Source organism: Tursiops truncatus, chromosome 1 (genome assembly GCF_011762595.2).
Source record: "Tursiops truncatus isolate mTurTru1 chromosome 1, mTurTru1.mat.Y, whole genome shotgun sequence".
Classification (NCBI taxonomy): domain Eukaryota; kingdom Metazoa; phylum Chordata; class Mammalia; order Artiodactyla; family Delphinidae; genus Tursiops; species Tursiops truncatus.
The window spans coordinates 169246477-169268602 of record NC_047034.1 but is presented as its reverse complement, the minus strand read 5'-3'; the positions used below and the strand labels follow the sequence as shown (position 1 = coordinate 169268602).

Here is a 22126-nt window from a genome sequence, read left to right as displayed (position 1 = left end):
ACCATCCAAACTAAACAGCTGCTCCACAGATACTCTTCAGACCCCCCAGTTAATGAGATGGAAAGTCCTCTCTAACGCTGGGGAAAATACAAGTCATTTTTCCAAGAGGAGGGGGAAAATATATAGCTTTAAAATATATATATTCTGTAACTAGTATAGAGTGATGCCTTTTACAGAAAGGAGTACATGCTCTTTGTCTACTTGCATTGAGAAATGTTGGGAAAATGGTCCTCAAAGTAGTAATAACTGTGAACAGAAGGAATTGGGGTGTTACTTATTTTTGGTTTGTATTCTTCAGCTTTGTACCAAAGGCAGGTACATCATTTTATATCACAAATGTAAAATACATTTGTTAGCTATTTTTCCTAGTATTATCATCTTAACAAACCCCACAGGATGAGGCCATTTGGCTGAAGTAACTCACCGGAGTCTGTGGACCTACGGGTGATGATGCTACAGTTCTAGGGTTAAAAACTGACGTCAGCTGGTTCAAAAAATTCATCTGGACCTCCTTCTGCTTCAGCTCTGGGCTTACTGGTGCAGCCAGCTCTTTCTGATCTTCCACTACAAAATATAAAAGCAAGAGAGGGATGAGGGGAGTGCCACTAGAAGGCAAAAGAGGAAATAGCTGGCCAGAGGACTGGCCAAGAAACCAAGTCTGGTGAAGGAACACTCACCATCTGACAGTGTCTTCACTGTTTGTGGCAGCTTGGCCGATTTCATCATTGCTGTAAATGTGATAATTTCAGTTCTGTCTAATCGGCTACAGCCAGTGCACAGGCCCTTGATGAGGAGAATCAAGTGTTTCTGGGAAAAAAAAAAAAAATTCAAATATGCCTTTTAGAAGAGTCTATTCTTTAGGGACTTCTAGCTGGCAAGGGGCCAAATTTAGGTTCATACCAAGAACTGCAAATTAGGAAAAACAATAAAGCAGAGATCACAACCTGATGGTCCTCAGACCATATCTGCTTGCAGGTTTGTCTTACTGTCCTCAGTGTTGTTGTTGTTGTTGTTTTAATTTGAAGTTATGGCCAACTTTTTAAAACATGGAAGATTTAACATACAAATCCAGATTTCCTGTCTCTCTCAATAATTTACAAGACAGAGCAACTCTGCTGCCATTCCTGTAGGGCAACAGTCAGCTGGAGCCAAACAGTAATTGGCCCCTTTATAGCTGGGTCATGCACCCTTCTCAACCAGCATACTTGACTCACTTTATGTCACTTGCCTGGCCCCCACAGGCATATCTCTGCAATCCTTGAAAAAGCCTCTGCAGCCCTCTATACCAGGGGGTGGTAAACCACAGCCCCAGCTCAGCCCACTGCCTATTTTTGTAAATAAAGTTGACTGGACCACAGCTATGCTCATCCACTTACGTATCGTCTGTGGCTGCTTTCACACTACAAAGGCAGAGATCAGCTGCAACGGGGACTGGATGGTCGGCAAATTATCTACTATGTGGCCTATTACAGAAAAAGTTTACCAACCCCTGCTCAATGCCATCCCTTCTCCATCATTCCACTTGTCAGTCACAAGCCTACCACAAAATAAGGGCCAGAAATGGGCCCATCTCTCTTACCTGGGACACAGCGCAAGCCTCATCTGGATTCTCCAGACGCAGGAGAGAAAACTCAATCAGGACTTTACAGGCTGCTGCCACAGACTGAAGTTGGTTCCGGGGAACTGAGAAAGGAATAAATTTTACTTAACTTCAGACTGCTATAACTCACTTCAGCCTCACAGTCAATAAACCAAATAAGTATTGAGCTCCGTATGTCCAACATTCCCAATATCGTTCTACGAGAATAATTATTCAGAACCAACAACTCTACAGGCAAACAAAGGCATTTTGGCATTGATAAGCATCAACTGCTTCTAGATCAATTTATCTTACATTTACTAGAAATTAAGATAATTATAATAGGAAATACATCACAGTAAGTACCAAGCACTTCAAATATATTAACCCACTTAATCCCTAAACCAATTCTATGGGGTAGATAATATTGTTACCCCCCTTCCCTTCTTTTTTTTTTTTAACAGATAAGGAAATTAAACCATAGACAGGTTAAATGACTTGACCAAAGTCACGCAGCTGGAGTTAAATCCAGGAAGTCTGGCTCTAAAGTTCATGCTCTTACCCAGTAGACTACACTACCTCTCCTTTCCCTTTTTGCAACGGGCTTCCTACTCAAAGTTTCTCCAATCTAAAAGTGATTCTTACAGTGGTAGCCAATGCCTATAATAAACAGCACTAGACACCGAAAGACTACTCAGCAACCCTGTAACTTCCTTTCACTTTGCTTGCTTAGCAAACTATTTAAGTAAAATAATTCAAATTCTTCAGATCTATATGAGTTAGGATTGGGAAAAAAAAGTGAAAATGCAAAATTTCAGAAATAGTGGAAAGTAAGGGCTTGGTCACATTTGGGGGTAGAAAAGTTTAAAAGATGGAAAACTAAAGTTAAAATCCAGTCACACACCAGAGAACACAAAAGGAGAATTTAACTTCTCACCAAAATCAAATAAGGAATAGAGCCTTGGTTAGTGGCTGCTAACCCCAGGTCAGTATCCACCTAACCCCCCAATCCCACCCCCCCTGCCCCCCAAAATTAGCACACTAATAACTACATGTGTAAAATCAATAAAATGTTTTTGATTAAAAAGGCAAGGAAGGTTAACTTAATGGTTATGAAATAGATGTCCAAACCAAATAGTTTTTAAATCTCTTGTGGTTGGCCTCGGTAAAGGAACTTCCAGAGCCTTATCATACTGACAGTTGTCTCCGCTCTTGAGTGAACAGGTTACAACTAAAATACAGACTTCATTAGCAACTTGTTCAGACACCGTAACAAGAGGACACACAATTTCCCTATTCATGAGCCCTTAAAAGGGAATGACAAGAACAGAATACTTACTGAGGCTACAAACTGTTGTGATATAGTGTGTGGAAAGTGCAACAAAAGATGAGTAGAATGGCTCATACTGCTTCTCGTGGTGCAGGATTTCTGATTCACTGCAAAGAAAATAATTCAGCCAACATTTACTTAGTGCTTACTATATGCCAGATACCCTACCCCTTTACAGGCATTACCTGACTTAATCCTTGTAGCAATCCTACTTGGTAGGCACTGTTACCATCCCTATATCCAAGTTGAGAAAAGTGAAGCTTAGAGAGTTTAAACTAAGTACCTTGTTCAAGGTATCAGGCTTAGTAAGTGGCAAAGGCTAATGAACAGGAAACACTTTCAAACTCACTTAGAATTAAAGGAATACAAGTAAAAACACAACAGGATACCATCTTGTCCTGTATTACTGACTGGCAAAGACAAAGCTAATAATGCCATGAGCTGGCCAAAGGAGGGGTGAAGCAGGGCACTCAAAATACTGTTAGTGGGAATACAGACTATAGTAACACATTCTGAAGACCAAACAAGGCCAGTCCATGATGCAGTAACTTAAAAAGAATCAACAACTCAAGGGAAGAAATCATCTGATGGGTGATAAAATCCAAAATTCTTTAGGTACCAGAGTCCTCCATCCCCCTCCCCACACCCATAGGATACAGCTAGATCACAACAAAGTGATTACTAACCACATCCCTTATCTTTACCTGAGAAAATGGCCTCTTCAGTGAAAATCTGGAGCCCAACTACGTCTAAAAGCTGGATACATTTATGTCATTCTCTTTATCAAATCAGATGCTAATTGCAACCCACGGAACAAGAAGGCAAAGAAAACACTAAAATGTCTTATTAAATGGAAAGAAGAGAGCAATGTGGCTAAATAGTTTCCTCAGTAAGTTAATTCTCCAGCAAGAACTATCAGCCTAGGAAGGGAAACGTAAACAGAGTCAAGACTCTATCCACTTGCCAAATCAACACAGGAGCCAAAAAGACTCAACATTTGGAAGGTGCCATCGTGAGTGATGAATCACCTCAAACAACACTTAAGAGTCTGGCACTGCAAACACTTTGCTATTTGGAGATTTATCAAGGAAAAACAGGTGTTTATCAAAGATCAGTTCCTTATCTTGGAATATCTCCTTCACCAAGAAAAAATATTTATGGAGCACCTATGATGTGCAAGAACCTCCCTGCCCATCAAGGATCATTTCTCCCTAGTTGTCAGATGGACAAAAAGAAGGAAACAAAAACCTTAAAACATCAAGCAACACTCAAAGCTTCAGGGGCCATCACACAGGTGAGGGTCATATCACATTCAGCAGAGAACTCCCCAACCCCCTGCTTCCACCTCCTAGGAACAGCTGTTCCTTCACTCCCATCCTTACACTTATGCATTCATTGTTCTAAGGTTTCCCCACCCTGTAATTTGATCCATTTTACTAAGTATTTACCTTCTCTGCTTTATTTCAAAGTTTCAGAGCTGCTTACCCCCACGTTTTGCAACTGAACAGGTTTACCAAAACTAAGAGGAAGACTGCCTATCCAAAAAACGAACTTATTCTGCTGCTTTCATTCCCATTCAGATAATAAAATATATCCAAAATATAGGAGTAAACATATTGAATTACCTGGTTCAAAGCTGCCCTATTATGATTTAACAAACCCTACTTCCTGCCCTAGAAATACACAACTGCCTTATTCCAATCAAGAACAAAGAACGCACTTTGGGGAAAGATGGACATTGGCAATAGAAAAAAATGGAGCAGTCTTGAGGCTCAACTTACGATTTGCTTAGGACAAGTAAGGATAAACCTAGGGAAATTAGTTTTAAAAAGACTTAAAGGTGGGGCACTTCCCGGGTGGTCCAGTGGTTAAGACTCCACCCTTCCAATGCAGGGGGCGAGGGTGATCCCTGGTTGGGGAACTGGGACCCTGCATGCCGCACGTTGCGGCCAAAATAAGAAAAAGAAAATATATCGGAGTGCCTTCTTTAAAAAAAAAAAAAGAGAGACTTGAAGGGGAGAGTAGGCAGGTGGACATGTGGCCCAAAGGACAATGTTGTTATCTCTTGATTCTAAAGAAACAACTGTGTTTGAGTACCCTGCTGAAGATGTGCCGCCACAATTCCTTACCCCACCCTCGTTTCCCAGGAACCTGACGCACACCAAGTCACCAAAGGAGGCAAAGAAATGGAAAAATGGAAGAAAGGGCAAGACGTTAGGTAGGAAGGGGAGAAATGCAGAAATTGAAGGCAAATATGACAGGAAGAAAAATAAGGAGAATTCAAGGTAAAAATATCTCTCCTCTAGGCAGTCAAGCTATTTTCCTCAAACGTCTACTTCGCCTTACAAACTGCAACGAAAGTATCACAGAGCCTCAAACACTGCTGAAAAGACAAGGAATCTGAAGTGGTTTTATTCCATACAAAATAAATGCAATGCAGAGCATAAAGGGAAACAGCAGCTAAGCAGAAGTCCAATTTGGTCAGAGAAGTCCAATTTGACATGTAAGTAAAAAAGAACTGGCCAGGGTCTGGAAATATCTGGGTTTTTCTAGGAAGAGGTGAAAAATCAGATGTAGCAAAATAAAAGACTAAGGATTCACCTTCCTTCTCCCTCTTAGATTACTATTTATATCTTTGTTGTAAACTGTGGAAACTCCACAAAGCCCTTTCCCCTCAACAGAATCATAAACTCCCAAGTATAGAATCTATTATGCTTGTTTCAAGATACTTAGAATCATGAAACAAGCATAACGAATACATTAATGAGTTATATTCATTTAAAAAATATGTGTTTACTGACCATCTGCTGTGTGTCACAGAGTACTCAATACATGTTAACCAAAGAACTGAAAGTTTTCACATACATCCCTCACACTCTCCACAAACCTGCAGGGAATGTAATACTGAGACATGGAAACATTACCTGATCTCACAACTAACTATATACACTTATCATTTGGTGGCTGGCTTTCTTTCTGTAGGTCAATCACGAACTCGGCTGATGATGGCACTAGTGCAGCCCTTTCTCCCTTAAGAGATTTTTAGAAAATGACTGCATTATCTAATGGGGATGCTGTAACAGCTTCTGCCTTCCCAAGTAGGCCTCCTCAGCCTAAATTTTATCAAATAGCTGGGAGGCAGAGACTCAAGGAGGCTTATCACTAAGAAAGGCTGGACAGCCTAGGAAGGACTGGCTCAGGGGAAAAGGGCTTTTTTTCTTTTTTTTTAATCTACAAAGACTCAGTCAAATTATTCAATGAGAAACATTCTCACCAACTTATCCTGCACAGAGTTAAGAAAGGAAGTCTGGGGACTTCCCTGGTGGTCCAGTGGTAAGACTCTGCGCTCCCAATGCAGGGGGCCCAGGTTAGATCCCTGGTCGGGGAACTAGATCCTGCATGTGGCAACTAAAAAGATCCGGTGCACCGTGCCACAACTAAGACCCGGCACAACCAAATAAATAAAGAAATATTTTTTTAAAAAAAAAAAGGATTTCTGTATTGGGTAGTATATAAGGCTACATTCAGCAATTACACTTTAAGCAATTAAGCCCACATATGGCATGTGCTCCGTTAAGCTAGTTCTAGCTTCATTTCTGGTCTAGAAAAGTAATGGTGTTTAAAAGATTTTCAATCTTTACTGCTAAAAGACATGCTATCAATAAGCAGTAGAAATGAAGATGAAGTCCCCTTTAAGTAAACTCAGATATCCTTCTCCTTTAAAAATCTAAAAAAAAAAAAAAAAAAAAAAAAAATCTAATGACAGGGGCTTCCCTGGTGGCACAGTGGTTGAGAGTCCGCCTGCCGATGCAGGGGACACAGGTTCGGGCCCCGGTCCGGGAAGATCCCACACGCCGCGGAGCGGCTGGGCCCATGAGCCATGGCCGCTGAGCCTGCGCGTCCGGAGCCTGTGCTCCGCAACGGGAGAGGCCACAACAGTGAGAGGCCCGCGTACAGGAAAAAAAAAATCTAATGACACTTTTGAGAGTATGCTTCCCAATTTATCCATGCTACTCCCTCCTTTGTTTCAGTTTGGTTACAAAGTCAAACTTAACAAACAGGGTCCAGGGACTTCCCGGCAGTCCAGTGGTTAGTACTCTGCCAAGAGCCCGGGTTCAATCCCTGGTTGGGGAACTAAGATCCTGCAAGCCTTGTGGTGCTGCCAAAAAAAAAAAAAAAAACAGGGTCTGGATCTAGGAAGTATTTCTTCTACCTTTTCTTCAAGCCCAAAGGTCAATTCCAACTATAAAAGTATGAAAGAATAGAGGCAGAAAGTAGTATGAAAGAATAGAGACAGAAAGTAGAATGGCGGAGGAGTCTCTCAGGGCATGTGTCATCGTCCCCAAAGGTCAAAAAAAGGGAGGAATTCAATGGATGAGCAGGCCACCAGATAGGAAGTAAGAGCTGACATGATGGAGCCAGGACATCAAAAAGAAAAAAAAAAAAAAGTTAAAAAAAAAAAAGGGAAGCAGAGAGTAGCAGACTGCAACAGAAAAATAGAAGGTCCCTGGAGGGAAAGAAGAAAAACATGGAAGGCATAACCACAGAAAGAAACACGGGACTGTCTGGGAGAGGCAACCACAGAGGTAAAGTAGCAGCCTAGGCACCTAAACCTTTGATTACCTGCAAAGCGAAGCGCGCCACAGCATCTGTACAGTGCTGGCTCTGACCTGGTTCTATACTCAGTGGCCATAACTTGATGTTCAAGAAATAATTCCACAATTCTGACACCTTTTTTTTTTGGAAAAGCAAATAAAACTTTTGAGAAACAGAATATTGATAGCAGGGTATTAATTTTTGTGCTCTAAACCAGGGGTTGGCCTGCAGGTCAAATCCAGCCAGTCACCTATCTCTGTACAGCCCATATTTAAGAATGGTTTTTACATGTGTTTTTATGGCTGGAAAGAAAAAAAATCAAAAGAACATTTTGTGACATATAAGTATCATACGAAATTCACATTTGTGCCCATAAATAAGATTCTGGAACACAGCCACACCCATTTATTTATGTAATGTGTACGGCTGCTTTCGCCATACAATGGCAGAGATGACGAGTGTACACACCGTATGGCCTGCAGGTTAAATTTACTCTGATCCTTTACAGAAAAAATGTGCTGACCTCTGCTCTACACCAAACTGAACACTTGATGTGTTTAGTTGTTCTAACTGTAAAGAACTTGTAAGCCAGATATTTCTTCTGGAAATTACAGAACCATGTAACAGCAAACCAATAAACAGTCCCATTTGCAAGAGTCTGAAAATATTTTATTGAGAGAGGGAGGGAGGGAGAGAGAGAAAAAACTGTTTCTGTGGGAAAATGACCTCTCAGACAATAAGCACAACCTTCAGATCATATTGCTCTCAGAGAGCCTGAAGAGGACACATAACAGGCTTTCCAAAGTTGACTGAGCCACAAAAACCAGAACAGAGACTTCAAGGATCTTGCCTTCCAATAAAAATGTGTGTTACTAAACAGCCATCATTTTGGATTTCTTTTCCAAACCATGAAAAGAGGTCTTATTAGTGTCTATAAACGCAGGCAACCCTTGATTATCTTAGCTATACAGAGTGCAAGAGGGGCCACTATCACTTATTTGGCAAAATTCAAACGTACCTTGACATATTTGGTTTTGGCTCCTTCTACAGGTTGGAGGGAGTTGCTTAACTATTACAGTTTAAAAGGCGTGGGCCCATAATACTGGATGTATGGGCCAGGGTGTCAACAAATGACTTTATTACCTACTCAGCTCATGTCCATAAAAACATAAAAGCAAATGTTCTAAAAAGTGGAACACGACAAGTGTAATTCGGGAAAAATACCACTAATCCAAATGTTTAAAACAGTTATAAAGAGACTACATAATTTGAGAGCAGTATCTTTGATATTTGTTTACATCTTCCGAAACTTCTTGGCTTAATAATAAGATAGGAAAATCCATCTGTAAAGTTAACTGTGAACTTACCAAACCAAACCATTATCTTATTGTTTTTTTAAACCTCACCCAAAGTATCACAAACCTAACAATAAACACTATAATAGACAATGTGTCAAACCATGGGCCTCCCTTGAGTAATAAATAGCAATTTCTAATCTTCTGGATAACATGTAGGTATACTCTTGTTGGCATGAAGCTAAAATGACCCAGTTAGCAATTGCAGAAAGTTGCTGAAGTCAGGTTTGGCTAGAAAAATGAAAATGAGACTAGCTTTAAAGGTAGGTCTACCATTAAACTAATGAAAGACTGCTCTGAGGAAGGTAAGACAGGAAAAGGCAGGCACTGTGATATCACTGGCCTTGTATGTACAGGACTCTCACAATCTAAGAATCTCAGAAAGAAAAATTCATGTAACAGCAAACCAATAAACAGTCCCGTTGGTAAGAGTCTAAAGATATTTTATTGAGAGACAGGGCGAGTATACGGTTTCAGTGGGAAAATGACCTCTCAGAATAACACTGCAATGTTTTTAATCAAAGACCGTTACGGTAGCAATATACCGTAAGTGTAACCTGAAAACAAAGTCATCAATGATAACTAGTGGCTTCAGTCACAGAAACAGCACGTGCCCCCAAGTAATTACAGCACCAGGGAGACCGTTATTAAATTATGTGGTAGCTCTTCAATTTAAACCCTGGGCTCCGCTACGGCCCAGGCTAGGGGGAAGAGCGCTGACGAGAAATGCAAACTCATCAGCGCTTTGACCTTAACACAGGGGGCAGCCCCGGGAACATTCCCCTACGAGGTCGATGCATCTCAAAATTACTCCGAAACCAACCCGGCCACGCCCTCCCGAGAGGGCGTCCTCAAAAGTTTTGCTCGCGAGGGAAATTGAGGCACAGGATTTACCCGGGTTGGCGGAAGAACACCAGACAAGCTTTCCTCTCCCAGGGCCAGGGAGCCCCGAAGCCGGGGCCAGGGCCGCGGTCTCAGAGCCTCAGGAGGTAGCCGGGCAGAGGGTCCAGATCCTCTGGCACGACCTCCCCTCCCCCTCCCGGTTCCCGCCCCACCGGGGACGCCGCCCGGTACCTCTCGATGACTGAGGCCACCAGCTGCGGCAACTCCTTCATCTCGAAGGCGGAATAGGACGCGGATAGCAGGGGCCGCACCGCCACCTCCCAGCCCGGGGTCGTGTCTGCCTCCGTTGCCGGGGCCCCGGGCGTCGGCGCCGCAGCCGCCGCCTCTTCGCCGCCGCTCGTCGCCATCTTCCGTCGTACTAGTGCAGCTCCCTCCGGGGGCTTGCCACCGGCCCAGCGCCTCCTCCCGGGAGGGGGCGGAAGTGACGCAATAGACACGTCAGACTGCGCGACGCAGTCGCCAGCCAAAATACGCGACGCGCGAGGACAGCCTCTCTCTGCTCTCGCAGGGGGAGCGTGGCGCGGCGTGGGGACGGGGACGAGGAGTTGCGCCTGCGCAGGACGTAGTCCTTCGGGTAAGGGCGGGAGCGTTAATCTCCGCGCCAGCGGGCTGGAAGTCGTTCCCGGAAATGGGAGGTCTGTGGCTTTCGGGCGCTCCGGAGAGGTGAGTTTGGGACTTGTTTTCAGTTGACTAGACCAAGGCAGGGAAGTACACCTGCATCGGCGAATATAATGGCCCCGGCTCAAGAAAGCTAAGGACGGGAAAAGGCCGTCAAGCCTAATCAAGGTCACCTGCTTCACTTCCCTGATGACCCCCCCGCCCACTCCCAACAGTTACAGTATAGCGCTTCAGTTTGCAAAACTCTTTCTCCTTCTCACACCGCCTCTCGCTATTAGTGTAATCGCTAGTCCTTTCTTCGCGCTGAAATCCCTTTTATGTTTTTTGTTTGTTTGTTTTTTTCTGTACGCGGGCCTCTCACTGTTGTGGCCTCTCCCGTTGCGGAGCACAGGCTCCGGACGCGCAGGCTCCGCGGCCATGGCTCACGGGCCCAGCCGCTCCGTGGCAAGTGGGATCTTCCAGGACCGGGGCACGAACCTGTGTCCCCTGCATCGGCAGGCGGACTCTCAACCACTGCGCCACCAAGGAAGCCCTCCTTTTATGTTTTGATTACCATCATTAGCAATGTTACCAGCTCGTGTTTGCATCGCTCTTTGCTATTTGCCAGGTAACGTTCCATTCCCCCCTTTTTCTACTAGCAAAGAAAGAATGTAAACTTTTCATCCGGTAATTTTCTTGTTTCTGGTTGTGGGCTTTTCTTTTCCGCCTAGAGAAGTTCCTTTAGCGTTTTTTGTAAAGCTGGTCTGATGTGATGGTGCTGAATTCTTTTAGCTTTTGCTTGTCTGTAAAGCTTTTGATTCTCCATCAAATCCGAATCAGTTCAGAATGATAAACATAGTTAACACTGCTGTATGTTATATGTGAAAGTTCTTAAGAGAATACATCCTAAGAGTTCTCATCACAAGGAAAAACATTTTTTCTTTCATTTTGTATCTATATGAGATAATGGATGTCCACTAAACTTACTGTGATAATCCCTTTATGATGATTTTAAGTCAAATCGTTATGCTGTACGCCTTACATTTAGCCAGTGCTGTGGGTCTATATCTCAGTAAGACCTGGAGAAAATAAAATAAAATCCTGAAAAAAAAACATCTGAATGAGAACCTTGCTGGGTAGAGTATGCTTAGTAGTCACAGGTTTTTCTCCTTCATTACTTTTAAGTATTGTGCCACTCCCTTCTGGCCTGCAGAGTTTCTGCTGAAAAATCAGCTGATAGCCTTATGGGAGTTCCCTTGTATGTTATTTGTTTCTTTTAATATTCTCTCTTTATCTTTAATTTTTGCCATTTTGGTTACAGTGTGTCTTGGTGTGTTCCTCTGTGGGTTAATCCTGTATGGGACTCTCTGCACTTCTGGACTTGGGTGACTGTTTCCTTTCCCAGGTTAGGGGCCTTTTCAGCTATTATCTCTTCAAATATTTTCTCAGGCCCTTTCTCTCTCTCTTCTCCTCCTGGGACCCCTATAATGCAAACATTAGCACACTTGGTGTTGTCCCAGAGGTCTCTTAAACTGTCATCATTTCTTTTCAGTCTTTTTTTCATTTTTCTCTTCAGCAGCAGTGATTTCCACTACTCTGTCTTCCAGCTCACTGATCTGTTCTTCTGCCTCATTTAGTCTACTATTGACTCCTTCCAGTGTATTTTTCATTTCAGTTATTGTATTCTTCAATTCTGTTTGGTTCTTTATATTTTCTAATTCTTTGTTAAAAACTTCTTTATAGGACCTTCCTTGGAGGCGCAGTGGTTAAGAATCCACCTGCCAATGCATGGGACATGGGTTCGAGCCCTGGTCCAGGAAGATCCCACATGCCGCGGAGCAACTAAGCCCGTGCGCCACAACTACTGAGCCTGCACTCTAGAGCCTGTGAGCCACAACTACTGAGCCTGCGAGCCATAGCTACTGAAGCCCACGCACCTAGAGCCCATGCTCCACAACAAGAGAAGCCACCACAATAAGAAGCCCGCGCACCGCAACGAAGAGTAGGCCCCGCTCAACGCAACTAGAGAAAGCCAGCATGCAGCAACGAAGACCCAACACAACCAAAAATAAATAAATAAATAAAATTGAAAATAATAATAAAACTTCTTTATACAATGGAATACTACTCAGCCATAAAAAAGAATGAAATAATGCCATTTGCAGCAACATGGATGGACCGAGAAATTATCATACTAAGTGAAGGAAGTCAGAAAGAAAGCCAAATACCATATGATATCACTTATATGTGGAATCTAAAATATTACATAAATGAACTTATCCACAAAGTAGAAACAGACTCACAGACATAGAGAACAGATTTGTGGTTGCCAAGGGAGAGGGTGTATGGGGGAGGGATGGAATTAGCAGATGCAAACTGTTATATATAGAATGGATGAACAACAAGGTCTGTATAGCACAGGGAACTACATTCAATATCCTGTAACAAAACATAATGGAAAAGAATTTTTTAAAAAAACTCCTTAAAGGCACACATTCCTATAAGACTGTCCTAAGAATTATCAATTTCCTGGACTTCTCTAACTTCAATTTAGGAAATATTAACTCTCCGAAACTCCACATCCTAGCCTTCCCTTATTGTCTTGTTTTGCTGAGTGCTACTTATTTAATATTCTTTACAACAATGCTCTTACTATGCAGTATAATGATGTACTACATCAACTTGAATGAAATGAAAAAAAAAAACTAATTGCTTGCTCTATGTATCCATTCTCCTCCCGAGTTCTTTGATCAAGTTTACAATCATTACTCTGAACGGAAAGAATGTGAACTTTTATCCACAGGATAATGTCTATATTTTTGCCGATAAAAAATGATCTGGGTTCCAGATCTAAGAGGGAAAAGCAGTTTGACTTAAAGAAAGGTATGCATGCCTTCAGGACCCTCTTGTTTGTGAGTTCTCGGAGGATGACTTTGAGCTCCAGGCCCTGTGGCTCACAGTGCACCCAAATCAGAAAATGTTCACAAGGGGCTTCCCTGGTGGCGCAGTGGTTGAGGGTCCGCCTGCTGATGCAGGGGACGCGGGTTCGTGCCCTGGTCTAGGAGGATCCCACGTGCCGCGGAGCGGCTGGGCCCGTGAGCCATGGCTGCTGAGCCTGCGCGTCCGGAGCCTGTGCTCCGCAGCGGGAGAGGCCGCGGCAGTGAGGGGCCCGCGTACCGCAAAAAAAAAAAAGTGTTCACAAGAACTGTGAAGACGTTTTGAAAATCCTGAAAGCCCTGAAATTCTCCCCCATGGTTTGGAGGAGCGCCTTTTATTCCCGGTGTGATGCTGATAAATAAATTGGTACCTGGTGTTCAATCTGGACTCTTCATAAGAAAAGAGCTATTTTACATTAGAAATAAAATTCAGTCAAGTCAAGGCCAGTCTTGGAGGAAAACATGGCTTCAGTGGTAACAGTAGAGATTTTCCTTTAGTGTCTTATATCGGGTTAATAAAACAGCAGTTTCCTTAAACATAAAAAGGATGAAAGATGAAAAGGAAAAAAACCTTTCCGTAACACAGTAACTATCGTCATATTACAAGATACAGAAACAGAACCCTAAGGAGAAGGCTGGAGACCAGGCATTTTATAGTGGCTCTTAGGACATTAATTTTATTTTACTCAAAGGACAAAATTAATCTGCAAAGGTTCTCTTGGAGAGGTTTCAGAAAATAATGAAAGATCAAATGACCCTGCTCTCCTCCATCCCCCTCCATCTGCTGCAGCTGTACGAAAGAGTAAAAAAGGCAAATGCAGACTATCACAGGGAGATTTGCACCTGTACCTAAACATTTTTTTTTGGTATATTTTAAATATTTCTGGCTTATAGATTTGAAGAATGCATTCTAGGGCAATGACCTTCCATTATAAATACCATATTAATTTCAGTATTGGAGGTTTGTTCTTGTATTGCTACAAAGATTTAGAATGGGGACTTCCCTGGCGGGGCAGTGGTTAAGACTCCGCGCTCCTGATTCAGGGGGCCTGGGTTCGATCCCTGGTCAGGGAACTAGAGTCCGCATGCATGCCGCAACTAAGAAGCCTGCGGTCTCAACTAAGACCCGGCACAACCAAATAGATAAATAAATTTTAAAAATAATAATAATAAATAAATATTTTAAAAAGATTTGGAATGGCATCCACATTCTAAATTTAGATAACGAAAGAAACAGGATAAGTAGGGGAGTAAAAAAGACTTCTAGATGAAACATAAGCTTCTAATACTTTGGCCCAGAAAATAAGATAGAAACTAAAAAATGGTAACTTTTATAAATTATTACCTGAGGGACTTAAAATACTAGTTCTCTTCTAAGCCCAAGTGGCTGGGCAAGGAACTAAAATTTTAAAAGAAAGCAAGAAATGATATAGTCACATTACAGGAAATATAATGAAAGAAAATTAAGCAGCTGTAGCTGAACTGTATGGTTTAAAGATCAATGTGGTGGATAAAATAGATAAAGATTTACTATATAGCACAGGGAACTATATTCAGTATCTCGTAAAACTATAATGGAAAAGAATCTGAAAAAGTATATATATGTGTATATATATACAGGTATAAAAATAACTGAGTCACTTTGCTGGACATCTGAAACATTGTAAATTAACTATACTTCAATTTTAAAAAAACAATGCATGCTGGTTTATGTACTCTATTGCAAAGCTACATTGAGAGATGGGAGAATAAAGCAAATAGGTGGAAAATGTTAACATCTGGGGAATCCGAGTGAAGGGTATCAGAATTTTAGTACTCTTCTTGTAATCTTTCTCTAAGTCTGAAACTGTATCAAAATAAAAAGTTAAAAATATTGTAAATACTTTGTGATTAGGAAAACATGGTTAGTATATCATGAGTATAATGACATATGGCAGGCACTTAACAGAAAGAAAATGGTGTACATAAAGTCTAGGAAGAGTGGAATCCAATGGTTATACTCTATGTATTAGCACTATTGGGGCATGAGGAAGGGCTGTCCCGATCAGCGGAAGTGAATATTCTGGTCTCTCTTGCAGATATATATCTATGATAAAAACCATGCATAGGATATCACACCCCCTATTCTAAGTCCATAATAACCAAGCAAACTTATAATAGCACTTTGACTTATTTTCCAGGCTTTTTCATAGGAGAGACTACATATTTCAACTAGCAGACATAAGTAGTCTATTCCTCTTTGCATTTACAGTCTTCACTGTTATCAATAAGCTGGCATTCTGGTCATCAGTCTTCTAGTCTAGGTTATCTTATCACAGCACACGGGATGTACAATATCACCAAAACTATAAAGAAGTATGATGGACTTATATGAGTGTGCCTTGGATGTGTATTTTTGCTTTCTTAACTTTCATTCTTTCGGATTGCATGTTATAGTCAACAGTATGCTTCAGGGAATTCCCTGGTGGTCCAGTGGTTAGGACTCCACGCTTCCATTGCAGGGGCCACAGGTTCAATCCCTGGTTGGGGAACTGAGATCCCACAAGCCGCGCAGCATGGCCAAAAAAACAAAAACAAAAAAACGTATGCTTCAATATGAGTCTGTGGTTACTTTATTTAATTAATTAATTTATTTTTTTGCTGTACGCAGGCTTCTCACTGTTGCGACCTCTCCCGTTGCGGAGCACAGCCTCCAGACATGCAGGCTCAGCGGCCATGGCTCACGGGCCCAGCCGCTCCGCGGCACGTGGGATCTTCCCGGACTGGGGGACGAACCTGCGTCCCCTGCATCATCAGGTGGACTCCCAACCACTGCGCCACCAGGGAAGCCCTCTGTGGTTATTTTATAAAGACACCTTCCTAAATGAGCTCAGTCTCTCCCGGAATAGGCACATTCCCAGTATCAGCGATCAGAAATTTAGATAAGTCTCAAGACTGGCGGGAAAATGGCTTCTTGGTTGAAGGTCAGTCTCAACTGACATCACACCCAAACTCCTTAAAAAATGAGGAGGTGGGTGTACACATTCTTTATGTTATTATAAACCCTTACTGGAAGGATGGTCTAAATAATACAAGAGAGACTTAACTGAAAGAGTATTCAACTGATCTCATAAAAGTCCCTAATGGTGGGACTGGTGGCGCAGTAGTTAAGAATCCGCCTGCCAATGCAGGAGACACGGGTTCGAGCCCTGATCCGGGAAGATCCCACATGCCGTGAAGCAACGAAGCCCGTGCGCCACAACTACTGAGCCTGCACGCTAGAGCCCATGAGCCACAACTGCTGAGCCCGTGCGCCACAACTACTGAGCCTGCACGCTAGAGCCCATGAGCCACAACTGCTGAGCCCGTGTGCCACAACTACTGAAGCCTGCATGCCTAGAGCCCGTGCTCCACAAGAAGAGAAGCCACCACAATCAGAAGCCCGCGCACCGCAACAAAGAGTATCCCCTGCTCACAGCAACTAGAGAAAGCCCGTGCACAGCAACAAAGACCCAAAGCAGCCAAAAAAATAAATTAATTAAAAAAATAAATCCCTAATGGAATAACACTTAAGAATTTCAGAGAAAAGACAGTCTCTTCAGTAAGTGGTGCTATGAAAACTGGACAGCTACAGGTAAACGAATGAAATTAGAACACTCCCTAACACCATACACAAAAATAGAATGGATTAAAGACCTAAATATAAGGCTGGATACTATAAAACTCTTAGAGGAAAACATAGGCAGAACGCTGTGACAGAAATCACAGCAAGATGTTTTTCAATACACCTCCTAGAGTAATGAAAATTAAAACAAAATAAACAAATGGGACCTAATTAAACTTAAAAGGTTTTGCACAGCAAAGGAAAACAAACAAAATGAAAAGACAGCCCTCAGAATGGGAGAAAATATTTGGAAACGAAGCAACCGACAAGGGATTAATCTCCAAAATATACAGACAGCTCATGCAGCTCAATATCAGAAAAACAAACAACCCAATCAAAAAATGGGCAGAACAGAATTCCCTGGCAGTTCAGTGGTTAGGGCTCCATGCTTTCACTGCTAAGGTTGCGGGTTCAATCCCTAGTTGGGGAACTAAGATCTGGCAAGCCACGGGGCAAGCACAACCAAAAACAAACAAAAAAAACAATGGGCAAAAAAACAAACAAACAAACAAACAAAAAAAACAATGGGCTGAAGATCTAAATAGACATTTCTCCAAAGAAGACGTATGGATGGCCAAAAAGCACATGAAAAGATGCTCAACATCACTAATTATTAGAGAAATGCAAATCAAAAATACAATGAGGGGCTTCCCTGGTGGCACAGTGGTTAGGAGTCCGCCTGCCGATGCAGGGGACACGAGTTCGTGCCCCGGTCCAGGAAGATCCCACGCTCCCGTGAGCCGTGGGGCCGCTGAGCCTGCGCGTCCGGAGCCTGTGCTCCGCAACGGGAGAGGCCACAACAGTGAGAGGCCCGCATACCACAAAAAAAAAAAAAAAAAATACAATGAGGTATCACCTCACACTTGTCAGAATGGCCATCATCAAAAAACTACAAACAATAAATGCTGGAGAGGGTGTGGAGAAAAGGGAACCCTCCTATACTCTTGCTGGGAATGTAAATTGGTACAGCCAGTATGGAGAACAGTATGGAGGTTCCTTAAAAACTAAAAATAGAGCTACCATATGATCCAGCAATCCCACTCCTGGGCATACATCCGGAGAAAACCATAATTCGAAAATACACACGCACCACAATGTTCATTGCAGCACTATTTACAATAGCCAGGACATGGAAGCAACCTAAATGTCCGTCAACAGAGGAATGGATAAAGAAGATGTGGCACATATATACAATGGAATATTACCCAGCCATAAAAAAGAACAAAATAATGCCATTTGCAGCAACATGGATGGACCTAGAGATTGTCATACTGAGTGAAGTAAGTCAGAGAAAGACAAATATCATATGATGTCATTTATATGTGGAATCTAAAAGAAAAGGCACAAGTGAACTTATTTACAAAACAGAAATAGAGACACAGATGTAGAAAACAAACTTACAGTTACCAGGAAGTAAGGGGGGGTTGGGGAGGGATAAACTGGGAGATTGGGATTGACATATATACACTAATATATGTAAAATAAATTACTAATAAGGACGTACTCTATAACACAGGGAACTCTACTCAGTACTCTGTAATGGCCTATATGGGAAAAGAATCTAAAAAAGAGTGGATATATATATATATGTATAACTGATTCACTTTGCTGTACACCTGATACTAACATGACATTGTAAATCAACTATACTCCAATAAAAATTAAAAAAAGGAATTTCAACCCTGTGGCCACTAAAAAAAGGGTGTGGGAGATCTATATTCCTAATATGGAACGCTCTCCATGATATGTGGCATGATAAAATCAAGTTGCAGAACATTATGTGGTCTGGAGAGATGCAAAACAAATTGTTCAGTGGTTACCTCCGGGAAATAGAGGGTTGGGGAAGGTTTTGAAGGGGAGACTCGCCTTAATTTCTTTGGCATTGTTTAATTTTTTTTAACTTCTATAATCTTTTAAAATAAAGAATTTAGCAGCAAAAATGGAAGCAGTTCATGCATACAAAGTACCAGTATCTCCATTATTGAAAGGTAGATGGTACTTCTCAGTTTACATTTTACAAAAATAAAAGTGCACAATGTTGTCTACCTTGCTTTAATTATGGAATAATTGTCAATTTTTGAATGTTAAGGCAGTTGTTATAAAGAATAGTGTTTTCCAAAACCTATTTGGACTTTGAGTCTGAGTAATCAAAGTTTTTTTTTGTTTGTTTATATAAGTACATATAAATATAATACCAAAAAGATACCTTTCCTTTTTAAAATGGAAATTACGGTACCACGAAGCTCATTTCCCATATTGATCTTATGAGCATTTCTTTTAAGTGGCAAAGCAGGGTTTGTCAGAGCTCCAGGCACACCAGGGAAAGGTGGGTAGGACTATCTCTTGGCATTTCGGTCAATATAAAAATTCCTTACTAAGTCACCAAAGGCACTGTAGAAACTTAAGAAACTAGGGACAAGGCTTCTATTAAGAAGGTATAACCATTTGGGGAACTATTTGTCAAGTAGCAGCTTCATGTTTAAGATTGTGGAGAATTGAGAAAACAGTCTGACAATCCCTGGGAGACACAAAATGACTGAAATAATAAAATGCTAGGATACATCATTCAGGAAATTGTGTGGTTAGTAGCCAGGAAACTCGGAGGTCCTTGGTAGCCAAAATCAACAGGGAAGGCTTTATGGAGTTTAGATTTCAGACAAACCAGATTTTGAGAAGGGAAGAAAGCATTCCAAGTAAAGAATATAGAGAAAGATAGATTCATGACTTTAAAACAAAATTTTAAATGAACAGAAATCTGTAAATAAGTCTTGGGATAATCCTGATAATTGTAGTTTATGTAATACACTCTTACCAGAAAAGGCAATTTATAAAGGAAGTGAAATTACAAATCTGAAATTTCCGAGCTGAAAGACCTTACAGACCATGTAATCTATGCCCTCACACAAATGGTAAAACACACTCAGAGAGGTTAGGTGACTTGCATTGAAGTCTCTAATACATATGTTAGGACTTGAGTATTTTTTTCTGTCATACTTTGTTCCAGAAAGGATTTAGGGAATCTCTACAAATACATGATGTTTAAGATGCATCAGTTGAAAAAACAAGTAGCAGAATTAAATAGCATGATGCCGTTAAGAAAGAGTATGTAAAAAAAAAAAAGAAAGAGTATGTATAGGGAATTCCCTGGAAGTCCAATGGTTAGGACTCTGGGCTTTCACTGCCATGGCCCGGTTTCTATCCCTGGTCAGGGAACTAAGATCCCGCAAGCCATGTGGCACGACCAAAAAATAAAAATTAAAAAAAAAGAGTATGTATACAAGAACATTAAACTTGGACTATCAGTGCCCTTATGGGTAATCAATATTAGAACTAGTCCATATTAATTTTTGAATTTTAACTTTTTTTTTTAATAATGTACATGTTCTATTTTTTTTTTTTTTTTTTTTTTTTTTGTGGTACGCGGGCCTCTCACTGTTGTGGCCTCTCCCGTTGCGGAGCACAGGCTCCGGATGCACAGGCTCAGTGGCCATGGCTCACGGGCCCAGCCGCTCCGCGGCATGTGGGATCCTCCCAGACCAGGGCATGAACCCGTATCCCCTGTATCAGCAGGCGGACTCTCAACCACTGCGCCACCAGGGAAGCCCTACATGTTCTATTTAAAGTCAAGGAAAAGAAGATTTTTTAAAGTGACTTAAGAGATAAACTATTCCTGATACCAAGACAAGAGGGAAATTTCTATTTGGTGCTCTACATAATATGATAAACAATGTCCTTAACAGAATAAATGCAGCATCAAGTTCTAAAGTCCATTCCTAAGGATAGGCTATGACAAAATACTGTCCCCTCAAGTTCAACCTAGATGCACAGCTAGTTCTCTGCTGGTCTGGCTTCATCTAGGGATTGACTTGAGAGAAGCTTGAAGAAAAGATGGAATCTATATAAAACTGTATTAACTGCACATTAGCCTGCTCACCGAATTTCTTTGCTGGGAGAAGGGGAGCAGGTATCACCACTTTTAAAGTGGTGTTAAATCAATAGGTTATAATTTTAAGAGGATCAGTGGGGCATAACACATTATTTTTTAAACCCCTCTTCCAAAAAAATTATCAAAATTTAAAAAGGCCCTTACTGATCCCGGACATTCTAACCGCAATTCTGGATTTAATTCTGGATTTAAATCACTGATTACCGTCCAGAGTCAAACGCTAAGGAGAAATTATAGCAATAGCCACAGAGCATTCCACATTATTCCCAACAGGGACTAAGAATCATTAAATACTATTCAGTGGCAAAATTTTACACCAAAAGATCTTGTATGCTGACCAAACTAATAAAAAAATGACATAAAAAATACTGAAGAACTTACTTCTCTAAGTGAAACACTCCAGGGGGCGCCCAAATTAACCTATTTTATGAAGGCAAGGGAAAACACATGGCTCTAGGGATACACACAGCAAAAGAGGAGGACAAGAAAACACATCAGACAGGAATTCCTGGCAGTCCAGTGGTTAGGACTTCTCGCTTCCACTGCAGGCAGCATGGCCAAGAAAAAGAAAAAAAAAAGGCCAAAAAAAGAAGGAAAGAAAACACATCAGAGATCTGAGAGGAAGCAGTTTCAAAGGCCATGGGTAGAGGCTGAGCATGGCTGGTCAGAAGCAAGTGCTGCTTTGAGATTAAGAAAGGTTGAGAACTTAGAAGACTTAGATTTGACCATGTCGTTAGCATTAGCTATTTTAACTGCCTGCTTTGAGGTAACTTTCAGTAAAATCGTTATGATTAAAGCTGAAATAGAGGGAATTTTATGAAAAGGCAGGTAACTTCCCCCCCATCAGGTTGTCCTTTCAGATTCTGGCACGTACATGGGTAAATGTAAACTAGAATCGAGCAGACGTATTGGGCCGTGTGAGCAGAGCAGGCAGCAAGGCAATAGTTAATGACGCAGCTCGCACACACTTATTTAGGACAGGCAAAATTCCAGCCAGGCTTTCTCAAAACCAGGGCAGAATTTTTTTAAGTTGTACTTATTCCCATCTCTCAGATCACTTTAAACAAAATATGTATGCCTTGAGTCAGGATGAATAGATGCCTATTTTTTCTGGAGATACTCAGATGTTCATTCATTAAAATCAATTTCACAGTTTTATTTTAAAGTAAAATTATTCTCACTTCTCTTCCTTCTCTACCATCAGCATATGACCACAGAAAGAAAAAATTTGGTTTTTTAAA

At 41.5% G+C, this 22126-nt stretch overlaps 1 protein-coding gene and 1 long non-coding RNA gene across 8 annotated transcripts in view; one reads left to right on the top strand and one right to left on the bottom strand.

The window, feature by feature from the left end:
- The window catches only part of UBR4 (ubiquitin protein ligase E3 component n-recognin 4), a 127894-nt gene extending 117757 nt beyond the window's left edge, over positions 1-10137 (bottom strand). For all 7 annotated transcript variants that reach the window (XM_033842279.2, XM_033842298.2, XM_033842300.2 and 4 more), the window contains exons 1-5: positions 9935-10137; positions 2919-3016; positions 1580-1683; positions 678-807; positions 425-564 (exon numbers count right to left, since the gene is read on the bottom strand). In XM_033842279.2, coding sequence (XP_033698170.1) covers positions 425-564; positions 678-807; positions 1580-1683; positions 2919-3016; positions 9935-10110 — 648 coding nt within the window. In that variant the 5' untranslated portion in view covers positions 10111-10137. The remainder of the gene's footprint in view (positions 1-424; positions 565-677; positions 808-1579; positions 1684-2918; positions 3017-9934) is intronic.
- A 20-nt stretch (positions 10138-10157) lies between these two features.
- LOC141277034 (uncharacterized) lies at positions 10158-13678 on the top strand. Its single transcript, XR_012327640.1, has 2 exons — positions 10158-10426; positions 12104-13678. It is a non-coding gene; the product is annotated as an uncharacterized lncRNA (long non-coding RNA).
- Positions 13679-22126: the final 8448 nt, after the last annotated feature.